This window comes from Branchiostoma belcheri, unplaced genomic scaffold, assembly GCF_001625305.1.
Source record: "Branchiostoma belcheri isolate BF01 breed outbred unplaced genomic scaffold, Haploidv18h27 scaffold30, whole genome shotgun sequence".
NCBI lineage: Eukaryota > Metazoa > Chordata > Leptocardii > Amphioxiformes > Branchiostomatidae > Branchiostoma > Branchiostoma belcheri.
The window spans coordinates 830,556-846,158 of record NW_017803910.1 but is presented as its reverse complement, the minus strand read 5'-3'; the positions used below and the strand labels follow the sequence as shown (position 1 = coordinate 846,158).

General features: G+C 40.0%; 1 protein-coding gene across 1 annotated transcript in view; it reads right to left on the bottom strand.

Annotated features, from left to right (window-relative positions):
- LOC109474104 overlaps positions 1–3,010 on the bottom strand; it is a 6,485-nt gene extending 3,475 nt beyond the window's left edge. The window contains exons 1-8 of the mRNA XM_019774315.1: positions 2,830–3,010; positions 2,240–2,502; positions 2,044–2,116; positions 1,706–1,903; positions 1,443–1,562; positions 1,043–1,176; positions 624–705; positions 93–278 (exon numbers count right to left, since the gene is read on the bottom strand). Of these exons, the coding sequence (XP_019629874.1) occupies positions 93–278; positions 624–705; positions 1,043–1,176; positions 1,443–1,562; positions 1,706–1,903; positions 2,044–2,116; positions 2,240–2,502; positions 2,830–3,010 (1,237 nt within the window). The remainder of the gene's footprint in view (positions 1–92; positions 279–623; positions 706–1,042; positions 1,177–1,442; positions 1,563–1,705; positions 1,904–2,043; positions 2,117–2,239; positions 2,503–2,829) is intronic.
- Positions 3,011–15,603: the final 12,593 nt, after the last annotated feature.

The window sequence follows — 15,603 nt, the reverse complement described above, 5'->3', positions numbered from 1 at the left end:
AAAAAAAAAAAAAACCTAATGAAGCTAGGCCAAGACGCGATTCTAATCGGGACATTTCTTTTGTCTTTGACAAAAACATGCAGTAGGCTTACTGGGACACGGCTGTGTGTTACAGGCCCTGACTTCTACCCTCCTCATGTCACCGTCGTCGTCTCCCTCACAAAAGTGTCCGAAGACAGGGTAGGGTTTGTCACAGTACGCCGCCCTGGACTGGGTCCCGCCGTCACACTCCGCGTCACACTCCGTCCAGTTTCCCCATGCACCCCAGCCGCCTGCCACTAGAGCAAGCACAAGTGGAGCAGCAAGCGTATATAAGCAGACATTCACACGGCTTTTGCAATAAAAAGTAGGTGAAGGCAAAGCGACGAGCTAAAGCAGTTGTCAGCAAGGGACCTGTCCCTACGCCTCGGGCATATTCGTCGTAGGTAAACGCACGATTTGATGCCGTAGAATGTTAAAGCGGGCTATGACAGAACCGTTCGCCGACAGGGATCTAAGACAGCATTTTCCGTAACAATTCAGTTGAGTTTTGTGCGACACATACGCGACTATAGCAAGAATACAGTCATTTTTGCGATGTAAGTCTTAATGCTATGAGTATAAACACAATAGGTAGTACTTACATGTGCATGGTTGATCCAAAGTTTTGACCTCGTCGATGGCTATGTTACTGTAGTAACCGCCCACCTCAGCCTCAAAACGGATCTGTGTTTGCAAGAGAAAGGTCATGTTACAAAAGCAATGTTGACACAAGACCGCACTACGTTGGCATCTCCGTTTGTGTATGTTTTCGTTCAAGAAGTATCTGACTGTTCAACTTGCATTTTACGTACAGTAAGTCTACCTGCGTGCCTTTGGAGAAAGCATATACAGTACAAGTGTAGCATTTGTTTTGGAAGTTAATTTCAAAGGTAAAATGTGTATTTATGTAATTGTAGTGGATGTACTGCAGTTCTCAACAAAATTGTTCATGCAAAAAGGCGATTCAATAGAATCGTGTAAGAGAAACATTCTCCTATGGATGAATACACGCTGCACGTACATAGAAGTTGTTGGTGATCTTGAGGCTGACTGCTGCTCTGTGCCACTCGTCACCATGACTACCGGACACTTCCCAGATCAGCTGTTCTGTCGTGTCGTTCTCGTACACAGACTGCTGGTATACCTTCAACGTACCTATACATAAACCAGATTCATTAACCATTAGTTCAAGATGGTCAAGTGATGGTTTAACGTTGCTCTACAGGTACAGACTGACTGACAGTACTAGTAGTACAGGTACAGCATTAGAAGTTACACCATTGATACACTGTATGTTGTTTCATATGATCCATTGGTGAAAATGACAACATGGAACTCACACATGCAGCACATTTACATAGTCAATACTACTTTTCAAGGGATCTAAGATGTAGTCATGCCACATAGGAGCTGTAACTCACCAGAATGACGTCCCAGCATGTGGAAGTAGAACTCCAGACACTGTCCGCTGAGTTCTGTAGACGACAGGCGAGCGTAGTGACCAGCTGACTGGATTGACGACTCCACGTACATGTACGTACCTGGATGGAGACAAGGAGAACCTGTTGTTATTTTGCAAGTGGTAGAGGCTTTGAAAACCGTCTATATTGAAGGTCAGAACATTATCAAAACCCTCCCTCTTCCCGAAAACCGTCGAACTGGTTGGACGGATGCCCACACGTACCATTTCTCCCTGGCCCCAGAGTAACGTCGTACTCCGGTCCCGTGAGGATATCAGGTACGGTGGCGGTTAAGTTCCTGTTTAGGACATCTTCTCGAGTCTCCGTCATCCCCTGTTGCCATCTCCAGTCGAACACATCGCTGTCGTCTTGTCTCAGGGCACATGGACCGGTGCTCTCAAAGTCACACTTCAGTAGCGGAGCTGATTCGTGGAGAAATAAGGAAGAGGGACAAACCCGTGATACAGTATGTGCAATACTGTGTTGATCATAACATTACAAAATCAAAACGTGTCAAATCACGCATCAAAAGTTATACTCGAATACAGAAATTGTTTCCTACCTGGAGCTAGTTTGACGTCATCAAAGGCCACATTGCACAAGAAGTTGGTCCCTCTCATGGACTCAAAAACAACCTACGTGGAGTGGACAAAAATACATTATGACTTTAAACAGAAAGCAGTACTTGATGTTTTATAAATCAGCTTGTAAGATACACGTTTTCCACCTACATTTTCCTTTTTAACGATGATTGTTACCTGATAAGCCTCTTCCATGGGTGGCGACAGTGTGACACTAGCGCGCTGCCAGAAGTCTTCGTTCACATCCGCCATGTGCCAGATCTGTGTTTTCTGTCCCTCCTGTAGCAGGTAGACTGACATGTCCAGGTCCGTGCCGAACATGGTGTACCAGAACTCCAGCGTACAGGGGCCGATGATGTCAGGACTGGTGAGGGTGGCTACATAGCCAGGTTGGGTTGCGCCTCCACACATAGACATCACGTACCAGCCAGCGTATTCCACTTCAAGTCAAAAAGAAAATATAGTAGAAATAAAACACAAAACGCGTCATGAGGGTTCTAACCACACTACACGAAATGATCGTGTATAAACATGCAGGCTAATCTTTCCAATTCTATTCACAGGCTTACTAATAATATTCATGGCCAATAAGATAAAGTTGCTAGAGCGTTTATGTGCAATATCGGCATGAATATCAAAATGTCCATTTCTTTATAATTACTTCTCTTGTGCCAAAATATCGACTTCTGTTATAATGAGTGATCAAAGGAAATATGTGGTTAGAAGAGGAAGTAACTTATTTTCACATGTAAAAGAGAAATATTTACCAGGCTGTGTGTGATCATCTGCTGGACCACTGCCAGGAAACATGGGGTTCATTGCATGAAGTCCGTACTGTGGACCAGCTGTGTACAATCGAATCCACGTCATATTCCCATTGTTGTCTGTCCAGTCGCACCATCCCAGGTCAAACTCACACGTCTGAGCCCGGGCAGCTGCAGAAGGCATTACAACAATTCACATTAATCATCGCTATTTGCTTTGTAAGTTACGTGAAGCGATGGTTAGTGGCTAGAAAATGGACCCATTCATTATGTAGATATTGTCCGCATTATAGAGCAAGAAGTGACCATGAATTAAAGAATGAGAGACAAGAAGTCTAATCATAACGCAGATTTTCGTAATTTGGCTACTAAAATTTAAATGCATGGATAAGTGGCGCGTGTAGACATTGCTAACTATCATTGGTCAAAAGCGGTACTGTCTTATTTATGATACTGATTTCCACATTTGAACATTCCCCATTCTGGAATCATATACTAGTATCTTATAATGTGTTTGCATCGGCAGCATATTTATCGTTTGTTACAATTTCACATCCGATCCAACATAGTTTTAACTTACATATAGAGTTTGAAATAAAACAACGAATTGCGAAGTTCTGTTAAAACTATGGTACTAGTATATGGTAAATGTTAACGAGAAGCCAGGTATATACCTGTTACAACAGCCGCGAGCATGAGAAGAAGTTCGTAGATCTTCATCCTTGTGATGCCTCAAAATTCAATATTCCAATTCAATGGACGTCACACAGTGAGGAATATTATCAGAAAAGTGTCAATCCTCCATTAAGTTTCTGGAGAAAATGCACGCGTGCCTTCCCCAGCAAACTTTCTGTCGCTCAATCAGGTCATAATAGCATCGTTTCCATGGCGTTTCCATAGTAATTTAGTAAACTGTTTCCCAAATAAAAGCAATTACTCATCAAGTCTTGACAGCTTTTAAAAAACAGAAAGCAATCAAATGTCTCAAAATGTGTAAACTTTCCAATTGTAATTTCTGCATCTCTATGTACAAACATCACATGAGCAAAGGTTAGTTGATCTCCACTAGGAAATAAGCAGTCCCTGTGTTAAAACATTAATTCTTTACTTCCTGCCTTAAGTGTATTAACTAAAGGATAACCCCGTTTGATTTAGATTCTATCAGGTATCTTCCCGTTCCTGTGCATAACAGGTGTAAATGTGTAATAGATCTGTTCTCAGTCTCAGATAAATATACTTCTTACAGGCAGTACCTCCCTCCCATACCCTACAAACTGCCGTATCTTTGATATTGTGTTTAACTATATCCACCACTCTGGAAGATTTGACCAATCTCATTAATGTTATGCTATAGGTATTGGTGCGCCAGCCACTTTTATTTTATGTTTATGTTATACTTTATGTCATCTTTATGTCAACATTTGTATTATGTTTTATGAGCAGCGGATTTACATAAGCACAACAAGTGCTTCCTATCCAATGCTCAAAAATCCATGTGAATAAAATAAAAATAAATATACGAATAGAACAAGTATAGACACATGGTTTATGATTTATATAATACTAGGATGGTGACTTTTGTCTCTTTAACCATAACTTTATTGCGCAACAATTGTACAGTGTAACTTAAACACGTCATTTCAACAGCCACTGAAATAGCCATTCTTATCTCGAGTACATAAAATCACAGGAGCTCAAACAGCTGATGATTCCTGTATGTGGGTTTGGTAGCTGTGTTACCGGGAGACAGAGGTGTTCACATGCACCACGTCCGGGGAGGGGAGGGGGGTGTTTGTTAAGGATGTGGAGTGGCAGGTCAACTTGTTCGTGTCCTGGTCGGTTCTTAATCATAGATAAACATTAGAGGTTCCCTAGTATGTACTTTTGCCATAATGTCTTGATTTGTTGAGTTAAGTGGAGAATTTCGCACAAGATAAAATTAAATCATCGTAGTTTTGAGGCCTGCATGTGTGATGATTGTTTATTGGCCTCTTATTTTAACTGGATTATCGAATTAAAATTTTGCTCATGCATAATTGCAGGTGTCACCTTCAGGTGCGTGAAACACGCCGTTCCAAGATGGCGAGAGCGCACGGAAGGAAAGAACGAGCTGGTGAAAATTTGGCCCAGGAAGACGCGCCATGCCCGCTTTGGGGGTAAGTTGCACTTTAAATTGTCGTTGAAACTCTCCGGACCATTGTAGATAAATCTCATTTAAGTGAAATGAAGCAAAAAGACAGAATTTCGAAAGTAATTTGCGGCAACTGGCCCCCACGAGTTAAGGCTGCACTAAGTTAAGCAACCGCTGGGGGCGCTGTGTACACATGTGACCCCTGACCTTAACAGCTTTGCTTGAAACTTGGTGTGTTGTTGTCCCGTGTGCTTTGGTCAAATTCTGTGCGTTTCAATGTAAAACAAATGTGCTCCGAGGCCAAGAGCAGACATGAGGGACACGGTAGTGCCGTTTTCAGGTTGATGACATGGGTAAGGTGATAGATTTGGAAGGAGGGGAGACAGACGACCGGTAAGTTCGAGTGGGGAGGGGGGCGGTAACAGAGTTGTTTCAAAGTTGTATGTAAAGACCATAGCCGGGATAATGATATAAGTCACATATGAATAGTGCTCAGGAAGCTAAATTTGTCGGTAGAAAAGACACCAAGAATCCACCGTAGGCTTAAAGGAATGTAATATATATATAGAGGTGGTGTTTTGGTCTGGAACAGGTCAGAATTTTTCTATGCATATTAACCAGTTGTTGAGCGGTATTTAAAATCGACTCGCGAACTTGACTTTTGTAAAATCTGAGGTTGGAATATTATTTGGTATTTGTCGTGTAAACCTTAGACAACTTGTTGCTAGAGCTTGATTGTAATAATTTGTATGCCTTGTTGCTGTTGTGATTACGTTTAGAGTACTGAAGCTCCTATTTAATGTTGTTCCAGATTCTGAAGTGAAATACATCAAGGAGCTCCAAACCAAGGGAAACGTTTTCAGAGGTACCATAGTTTTAGTTGTTTTGGGGAAAATAACTTGTGAACAAATCATGAACAAGAAATGGTGGTGGTGTTGCTGTGTTTGAATCCCTTCTCTGTAGCAGGTCTGTATACATGAAGGGGCGTCTTGATGTCTTTTCATGACTTTTTGATCACAGATTAAATCTTATTCACTTAAAGACAAGTTACAAAGTCACTAGAGCCAAGATGACTCTTCTTTCATCAACCAATTTCTTCATTGAAAACTTTGACATTTACTCCTTTCTATAAGTTGGAATCTTATTACTTGATATAATTGCATGTGTGCAATGATTAAATCAAATCATGACAGTTTCATTGACAAATGTTTGCATGTGATGATGATGGTTTATTTGATATTGAAACATACTGTAAATACATTTTTGGCATGACATGTTTTTCTCCATATCTTTTATTGCCATATTTATAAATTATATGAAGTACTTGTCAATGACATGTGTTCAAAATGTGTGATTTATTGTAAAACTTTTTGAGTATTCTATCCATCATGTACTGTGTGTTTTAGAGCCATGCACTGAGTACTGAGGTTTCATTTTTACATGGTTACATGGCTGTACATACTAAGTACATTTTGTTTGTCCCCATATTTCATGAAATGGACTGTTTTCAGATGGATGTGCCACTGGGTAAAGTCAACATGAGTTGCAGCTGTTCAATAATTTTGAGATAGATTCTCACTTGGTGTTATTTTAGTTGTTATCATAATGTTTTATGTTTGCCATTTTGCAAAACAGTATTGCTTAACTTCTTGAGTACCTTAGATACGCTGTTTACACTATTGCCAAATAACTGTTTTATTTATGTGCATATAGACTTTGATTTGCTTTTTGATTTTCATGAATTTTTAACCATTGGAAATTGCATTTCAAGTGTATTGTCTTCTCTGATATTCTTTAACCTAGTTGTAATTTAATGAATGTAACATGAGATGCAATTGCTATTTGGATTGTGAAATCTTGTGTGAGATGTATTACGTGAAATGTATTTTCATGTGATTGCTGTTTGGTTGTGATATTCCACATGTATGTGCACTTTTGGCCATGCTATTCTTATGCCACAGTAACAATGTCCCATGTGCTCTTCCTCCAACCAAATCAGGTTTTAGAACAAATGGATTGTGATACCTTAATGTGATATCTTGTGTGACTGTGATTGTTATTTAGTCAGAATATTCTATGTTCACCTTTGGCTGTGTTCTCACTACTATTGTTCCATGTGCTCTTCCCCCAATCAAAGCAGATTTTAAAACAAATGTTGTGAATTTTATAAAGTTATGTGAATATTGTAAACATTGGTGTACCCTTGGTGTATGTAAATTTGTCATGAGATTTTTCTGAATGTTTATTTCTTTTACACCCTAGCTCATGGGAAGCTGAGACTGTACCTGACCATGTTCCTGTGTGTGCTGTGGGACTACCTGACCATGTTCCTGTGTGTGCTGTGGGACCTGGCTGTGTTCCTGTCCATATTCCCGGAGGAATCTGTCAGCTATCCTGTGTTCCTGTCCTATTCCAGGAGGAGTTGCTCGTGTGTGTTCCTGATGGACCTGTCACGTATCAAGGAGACAAGAGAACATCGGACCTTGACCGTGAGTTGGCTTTTATTTTTAGAACTCTTTCAAAAATGGGGTCTGCATGCCGCAATGCGTAAGCTGTTGTATCAGATTTGCATAATTTGAAGTCAGGCCGTTATGACTTAATGTTTAATGTAATCTTTGCATTATAGGTACATTGTAAAGCCTGCATGAATGAAGCGTAATACCGGGTCAACCGATGATGATGATGGTTTACATACTTTTGCGTGTTGCCATTTGAATTTTGCATAATTTGAAGTCTACGTGTTAAGCATCCAGACTGAACGAGCAAACGAAGAATAAATCGTGGCTGCTGCATTCGCAAATTTAGTGCAAAGCGTGATCGGGACCTCCCATGCAGACCCCTGGAAATGACAATGAAATATGTTGGAATAGGGCATCTCTGCGATCCTTCGAATTTTTAGTTCCAAACACCTGATTATCCAAACTGGCCCTTTCTTCTATTTATTGTCGTTTTTGATTGAAAGAGTTCACATTTCTTATACTAATATCTAGTTTAAGGTTGTGACTAATATTTGTTTGCATTCAAATGGCGGAGAACACAGTACGTTTTTCTATTGAGGAAAGCACTTGCAATATTGTCTGTAATTTCATTCTGTGTAGTAATAGGATGTTTTCAAAAGCATTTGTGATCAAACTGTTTTCCCTGATATCCTCCTCATTATAATCCACATTGTACAAGCTTCTTAAAATTTCTGAAATGAAAATTGTCCTTTAATGTGAAGAAAAGAAAATCTACCTGCTGGTGAAACAATCATTAAAGCAACAAAACGTGTAGGGATGAATAATGCAAATACATGTATTCCAAAAATGGAAAACTAGATGTGGATTTCAGGGGAAGTACTTTGCTCACATGATGACTTTTGGAAGTATGTCCTATTTCTTTACAGAAGAAGGAAAAGACAATGTTGTGCTTTCTTTCTGTAGTGTGAAATGTACTACAGGTAAGCTGTGTGTGATGTTTGAAAGGGAGGAATTGTGTTATGGAATCAGCGAAACAAAATACAAAATGTAATCAATTCTTTTCTCAAGGATTATAATATATAGATAGTTTCTAGATAGGATAACTAAACAGTACATTAAATTAAACTGTAGATAGCGTTACAGTGAGAGATGTTTCTAAACAGACTGTTATAGTGAGAGGTTGACACATTATGTATTTCGGATTTGTAGATGAAATCATATTTTATATTTTGTTGTATTCATCAGCAATGAAACAAATCATTACAAGGGTCAGCACACGCAGACTAAGCTGGTAGCAGCTGACCCACAAAAAGTACAGACACAATACAACAAACAATTTATGAATTTATGATTTTGTTTGAAGGACAAAAGGACACACAGGGTTCTTTTTTAATTTGAAATGTAGCCAGTATTTGTCAGGGAAATATAGGTAGTGTAGCTAAGAGGTACTGTAGACAGACAGTCAACGGTGCACACCCCAGCTCTTTCACCAGGGTCCATGGTAGTGTGGGGTAAAAAAGTAACGAAAGGGTTTTAGAGGGTCTAAGTTTGAGGTGACATTTCTCATAAATATCATTAACATATAAGAAATGGTGATTTTGGGGTGAACATTTCTTTTGGCTCCTAACTTTTCTTCTGGGTATTCTTGCATGCCAAGTGTAATCCGCCCATTTGACCTAGATTTTGCTCTTTTAGAGTCAAAACTACTTTTAGTACTTAGTGCCAGGGACGATTTAAATTGTTTTTCTATGGGATCATCCTACCTGAAAATTCCCAATTTTTTGCATTTATTAAACTTTGGTGTGAAATTGATGTTTTATCAGTTGAATTTTTCAAAAATAAAGAAACCAAACTCAGTTGGACTTGTAGCTGAAGAAATATCCTTTTGTCCCAAATATAGTTATTCTCCTTCCAAATTATTCCACGGCAGAGACAGTCACTAGCCTTGAGGGTGTGCAGCTTTGAATAGAAATGCCAAATAAAGTTGGGTGTGCCCTGTCAACTTTTGAAGTCAATCATTGCAACTACATTTAGCATATTATATTAAATAGCTAAAGGCAGTTATAATAGAGATATATTTAGTTAAAATGCTCATGTAAATATAGGGAAAGAACTTTTTCCAAGGAAATAATATGATGTATTTTTGTTTTGCTGATTCCCTTTAAAGTCATGTAGACCCCAGACTTTGTTATCACTGTTGATGAACTTGCAGCAACACTATTACCTTCTGTTGGAAAATTCAGGTCTCGTGTCATGTTGATCTGGTAAAATTTGACGGCAAAGTTTTATGCTGGCAGACTTTATTTGATGAGCTTGAGACTTATAGGCCTGGCTTTTGGAGCAGGAGGTTTGAATTGTTGCAAGTACATTAACAGTGATAACAGAGTTTGATAGAAGGTTTCAATCACTGCATGACAAAACACAATTCCTCTCTTTCTGTATGTTCTTAACCTGGGTGCCAGACTTGTTTCGGGCTGCTAGCCGTTTCCCTTCGGCAGCCAGAAGCCCTTCACCCACCTGTGTAAATTACCGCTATGGGCTAGACTTCCCCTTAGCGGTAATTTAGACAGACGGGCAAAGAGCTTCTGGCTGCGGAAGGGAAACGTCCCGAAACGAGTCTGGCACCCAGGGTAGTATGCTTTCTTTCACTTTTTCTTTAAGTTCACTAACTTTTCTGTCACACTTCTCCAGCACTTTATGCCCCAACACTTTTGAATTCAATTTTCCCACCAAACAACTTCACTTAGTTAATTGTTAAATTGTGCAATTGGAAGCTTTAATTTCCCCCCAAATTTCCCCCAAAATTTCCCCCAAAATTGTTACTTTGGGCCTGAACATTTCGTTACTGATTTGTGTAAAAAATATTTTTTTGCCAAAATCCTGCCTGCCAAAAAAAATTAGCATATGTGGGACCCTCATGTAGATAATTAATTGGATTAAAGTTTTCCCGCCAAAAAACTTAGTATATGGGCATCCTCACCTTGAACTTGTGCCCCCCCTCCCACCACTTAGCCACCACACTTCTACTTGCTACACCCAACCAACTCACACTGTTCCAATGCTTTGAACCTTTACGCTTAACTTCTCCAAACACTTTGTGACACTCATGCTATGTCAGACCATCCTTCTGAAACACTTAGCTACTTGAGTGAGACTTTTCTGCCAGAATGATTGTCGCTCTACTGGTCAGTCAGTGCACAGAAGCTTGCTCCCCTGGGGATGTCTTTGCGGAGACACGGTGTTTCGACACACCAGCATTCCTGTGCAACCGACTGACCAGTAGAACAACAATCATTCTGGCAGAAAAGTCTCACTCAAAGTAGCTAAGTGTTTCAGAAGGATGGTCTGACATAGCATGAGTGTCACAAAGTGTTTGGAGAAGTTAAGCGTAAAGGTTCAAAGCATTGGAACAGTGTGAGTTGGTTGGGTGTAGCAAGTAGAAGTGTGGTGGCTAAGTGGTGGGAGGGGGGGCACAAGTTCAAGGTGAGGATGCCCATATACTAAGTTTTTTGGCGGGAAAACTTTAATCCAATTAATTATCTACATGAGGGTCCCACATATGCTAATTTTTTTCTTGCAGGCAGGATTTTGGCAAAAAATTGATCAACCAAGTGTTCAGGTCCAAAATGACAATTTTGCAATGAATTCAGGATAAAAATGTGGAATTTAAGTGGCCAATTACATTTTGCAACAACGGTGATGGGCTTCTCAAAAAAAGGCATCCAGACCCTCAGAGTGGAGTGTTGTCTTGTGTTCAAGGTGGAAGAAGAGTGTGACTAAGTGTTTGGAAAAGTTCACTGGAAACGTGGAGCACAAGAAAGTACCGTGCAATTAAAACCAGAGTTCAAGGGTGAAAGGCAAGTAGCCTGGGTGCCATCCTCCGTAGTTTTCGCCCGCTCGCTAATGTCGCTGGACTGTGGTGCCCAGTGACATTAGGGAGCGGGCGAAAACTACATAGGATGGCACCCAGGCTAAAAGGCAAGGAAAAGAGAATGTAAGTGAAGCATCAGAGCACAGACAAGAGTGACGTACCATGTAATTAAAAGCAGTGCAAGTTAGGGTGTGACTAAGGCCCCACTCCCACTACAGTAAAATTGTCCGGATCAAACCGAATTGATTCACTTTGATCCGGCTTGAAGCAGTAGCGAATCAATTCGGCTTGATCCGGACAATTTTACCGTAGTGGGAAAGGGACCTTCGACCGAAAAGTTGAGCGTACAAAAGCAGAGGAAGACTTTAAGTGAAGAGTTTTATGTGGTTAGGGAAGTTACTGGTAAGTGTAAAGGTCCAAAGCGTCAGGAAAAGGGTGATGTACCATGCAAGTTTGAGTGACGGGTTTAGCAAAAGGGTCAAGAAAGATGTTGTGAGTAAAGGTTTAAAGACAAAAATGTGAAGCATTTAAAGAGTTGTGAAAGTTAAGTGAGAAGTGTAAAAGAGAAATGAGCAAAGTGGTCTGGTACTCTTTTCTGTGGCTAGGCACATTCAGCGAAGTATCAAGTTACTTGAGACAATTTGGGGCTAGCTGTGAAACTTTTCAAAATAGTCTGGACACAAGAGTTTTGTTAACTAGTGATTCTACAAAAAAAAAACCTAAAACACAAATCTTTTTCTTCCAACAATGACGTTAATTGGATGCTCCTTAATTGTGATCTCAAATGTTTGAATTTGCAATTATAGCATTTTTACATGCTACATGTCCACCCCTAAATGACTGAATAGGTATACTTTCCAGAAAACTGTTTATTTTTGCAAAACTTTCTTTCTGATACGAGGTACCCGTGAAAGAATGGCCTGAAGGCGCAGGTTTTCTGTAAATGACTGCGAGTGCAACATGCATTTGGTTCCAATTACGTAAGAGCAAATATGAGCCAAATTTAACCACCGTGAAAGTTTGACAGTGAAGGTTACAAGTAAGTGGAAAAGGAAATTGTGCAAAGCAGAGTTAAAGGGTATAAGGATAGAAATGTATGCAAGTGTGTGTACTTGCATGGTTGTGTTACACAAATAAACTATACTCACAACTTGACCCCAGCCTGTGTCTTCTCTCACTGCTTTACTGGTAAAAGTCTGGTCCTTCCTTCCACCATGAGTCATGTGGGGAGAGGAAAACAAAAGTCAGTATATATTGGAGCAATTCACCTTTAGTAAGAACTAGGATATTATACTTATATTGCCTACAACACAACTGTTTTTTTTTTCAATGGGGAACATTACATAAACATTGTAAAAAGCCAGACTTTCCTCTGATCCAAAACTTTTTATCTTAAAAGAAACAGTTAAGTCAAGGTAAACTGCTTTGTACGTTGAAAAGCATTGTCTCACCTGTAAAATCTCTTCATTCCACCAGTCTTCAAGTCAACCAGTCTTCTCAACCTCATCTGGTCTGGTTTCGACAGGAGTCGCTGGTCATCACAGGTTTCTCCCAGTCAGGACAGGAACATCAGGACAGCTGACACTCAGGACACACCTACCAATATGAACAGATGGTTATTGTGATGCAACACTGAATGACCATTAAAGATAGACTAAGTAACAAAATTGCACAATTGGGCAATCCCTTTTGTTGAATAGATGTACAAAATCCTAGGCTCTAGAAATTTGTTATCTATTGTGACATGCCTCAGAATTGTGAAATGCCTCAGAATTGTGAAATGCCTTAGAAAAATATAACTTGTAAATTGAGAACCATTGTCTCACCTGTACAAACTCACTGTCTTCAGGTCATCTGATTTGCTGGTCTGGACTGGAGAGAAGTTGCCGGTCTCCAGGTTTCTCAGAGCACGAACATCTGGTCTTGTCGGGTTTAGAATCATCACTGCAGTCAACTGCATCAGTCAGCAGTCACCTACCTACATAGACATTACACAGTTACGTGCTTGTCTCAATTAACAACAAGAAAACTACTACTGGTACAATTTACAATTTAGATTTCAAGTTCTCACCGATATTCCTCTTGGGTCTTCAAAACTGGTCACTGAGATTTAGACAGGAATCACTCTCACTGCTGCATCAGTCAGCAGCCACCTAACAATAGAAACATTACACACATTACACACTTGTAATACAGCACTAAGTAAATGGTAGACAAAATGCAGAATTTTTCTCACCTGATACATTTGTATTCCTCTTGGGTCTTCAAGTCACCTGGTCTGGTCCAATGCACTCTTGTCAGGTTCAGACAGGAGTCCCCACTACTGCATCAGCCAGCAGCCACCTAACTATACAGACAATAGAAGTTACACACCTGTTTTATATAATACCAAATAGATGGTAGGTAAAATGCAGAATTGAGATTTTTCTCACCTGATATTCCTCTTGGGTCTTCAAGTCATCTGGTCAGGTCCAATCCACTCTTGTCAGGTTCAGACAGGAGTCCCCACTACTGCATCAGCCAGCAGCCACCTAACTATACAGACAATACAAGTTACACACTTGTATCAAATGATACCAAGTAAATGGTAGGTAAAATCAAGAATTGGGATTTTTCTCACCTGATATTCCTCTTGGGTCTTCGAATCATCTGGTCTGGTCCAATCTGTCTTGTCAGGTTCAGACAGGAGTCCCCACTACTGCATCAGTCAGCAGCCACCTAACTATACAGACATTAGATGTTACACACTTGCCTCAAATAATACCAAATAGTTGTAGGTAAAATGCAGAATTGAAATTTTACTCACCTGATATTCCTCTTGGGTCCTCAAATCCTCTGGTCTGGTCCAATCTTCTCTTGTCAGGTTCAGACAGGAGTCCCCACTACTGCATCAGCCAGCAGCCACCTAACTATACAGACATTACAAGTTACACACTTGTCTCAAATACTACCAAGTAGATGGTAGGTAAAATCCAGAATTGGGACTTTTTTCACCTGATATTCCTCTTGGGTCTTCAAATCATCTGGTCTGGTCCAATCTGTCTTGTCGGGTTCAGACAGGAGTCCCCACTACTGCATCAGCCAGCAGCCACCTAACTATACAGACATTACAAGTTACACACTTGCCTCAAGTAATACTAAGTACATGGTAGGTAAAATCCAGAATTGGGATTTTTCTCACCTGATATTCCTCTTGGGTCTTCAAATCATCTGGTCTGGTCCAATCTGTCTTGTCAGGTTCAGACAGGAGTCCCCACTACTGCATCAGTCAGCAGCCACCTAACTATACAGACAATACAAGTTACACACTTGCCTCAAATAATACCAAATAGTTGTAGGTAAAATGCAGAATTCAGATTTTTCTCACCTGCCCCAATACTTCTGCATGTATCCGATCACCTGGTGCCTCTGCTATCACACGTCTCATCGCATCAGTACTGAACACCTGCACAGGTTGCTGACCCTCAGAGCACAGCTCACTACAGGATTCTATGAAAAGAAATAGTGTATTCTATGAAAAGGAGAAATAGAAATACATTGGAGAAACTTCCATAATTACACTGAACAAGTCTTACCAACTATAGATGTAGATCTTTTGGAGGTAAGAAAAAGTTATGTTGTGCGGATGTGATGTCTGAAACTACATGATTGGGGTACAGGGTAAGTGGCGCACAAGGAGACAAGATCCATAACGAAATTACGAGCAATTTTTTGACAGACAATATAAATAATACCTGTATCTACTCCTTTTGTTCTGCTGCTACGCTCTACGTAGAATTAAAACGGCCCATTACGCTCTACGGAAAAGGGTATGCGGGCCCCCTTAAATTTCCTCACTTTAAAACAAATACCTCGACGAAAACGGTACGTAATGACCATAAAAACGAGGATAGCAACAGCAATAAAAAACCAAACCCCTTCAACTTAAAAACAGACTAAAATTGAAACGAACAAACTGTAAAATGATCCATTATACATTTCGGCGCCTTAAGTTCGAGCTTTGTGGACCCCATTTGTTTATGCGAGTTTTTGGCGGGAATATCCAAAATATTTAATTATGTACACGTGCACATTCCATTTAGAACCACGTGGAGATGAAGAAAAATGTTTGGTCAATACACAATTTCTTTCAACAAATATAACCTTATAACGCTGAACAATTGACAAGAGAGACATGCACATATATTCTATAATCTACAAGCGCACCGCACATTGAAAATGTTGTTGAAAACGCGGCAACTTGATAAACTTTTTTAAAGCATGTCTTAAATTAGGAACGGTCGCTCTCTAATACAGAACTTTGCCATTTCTTACGG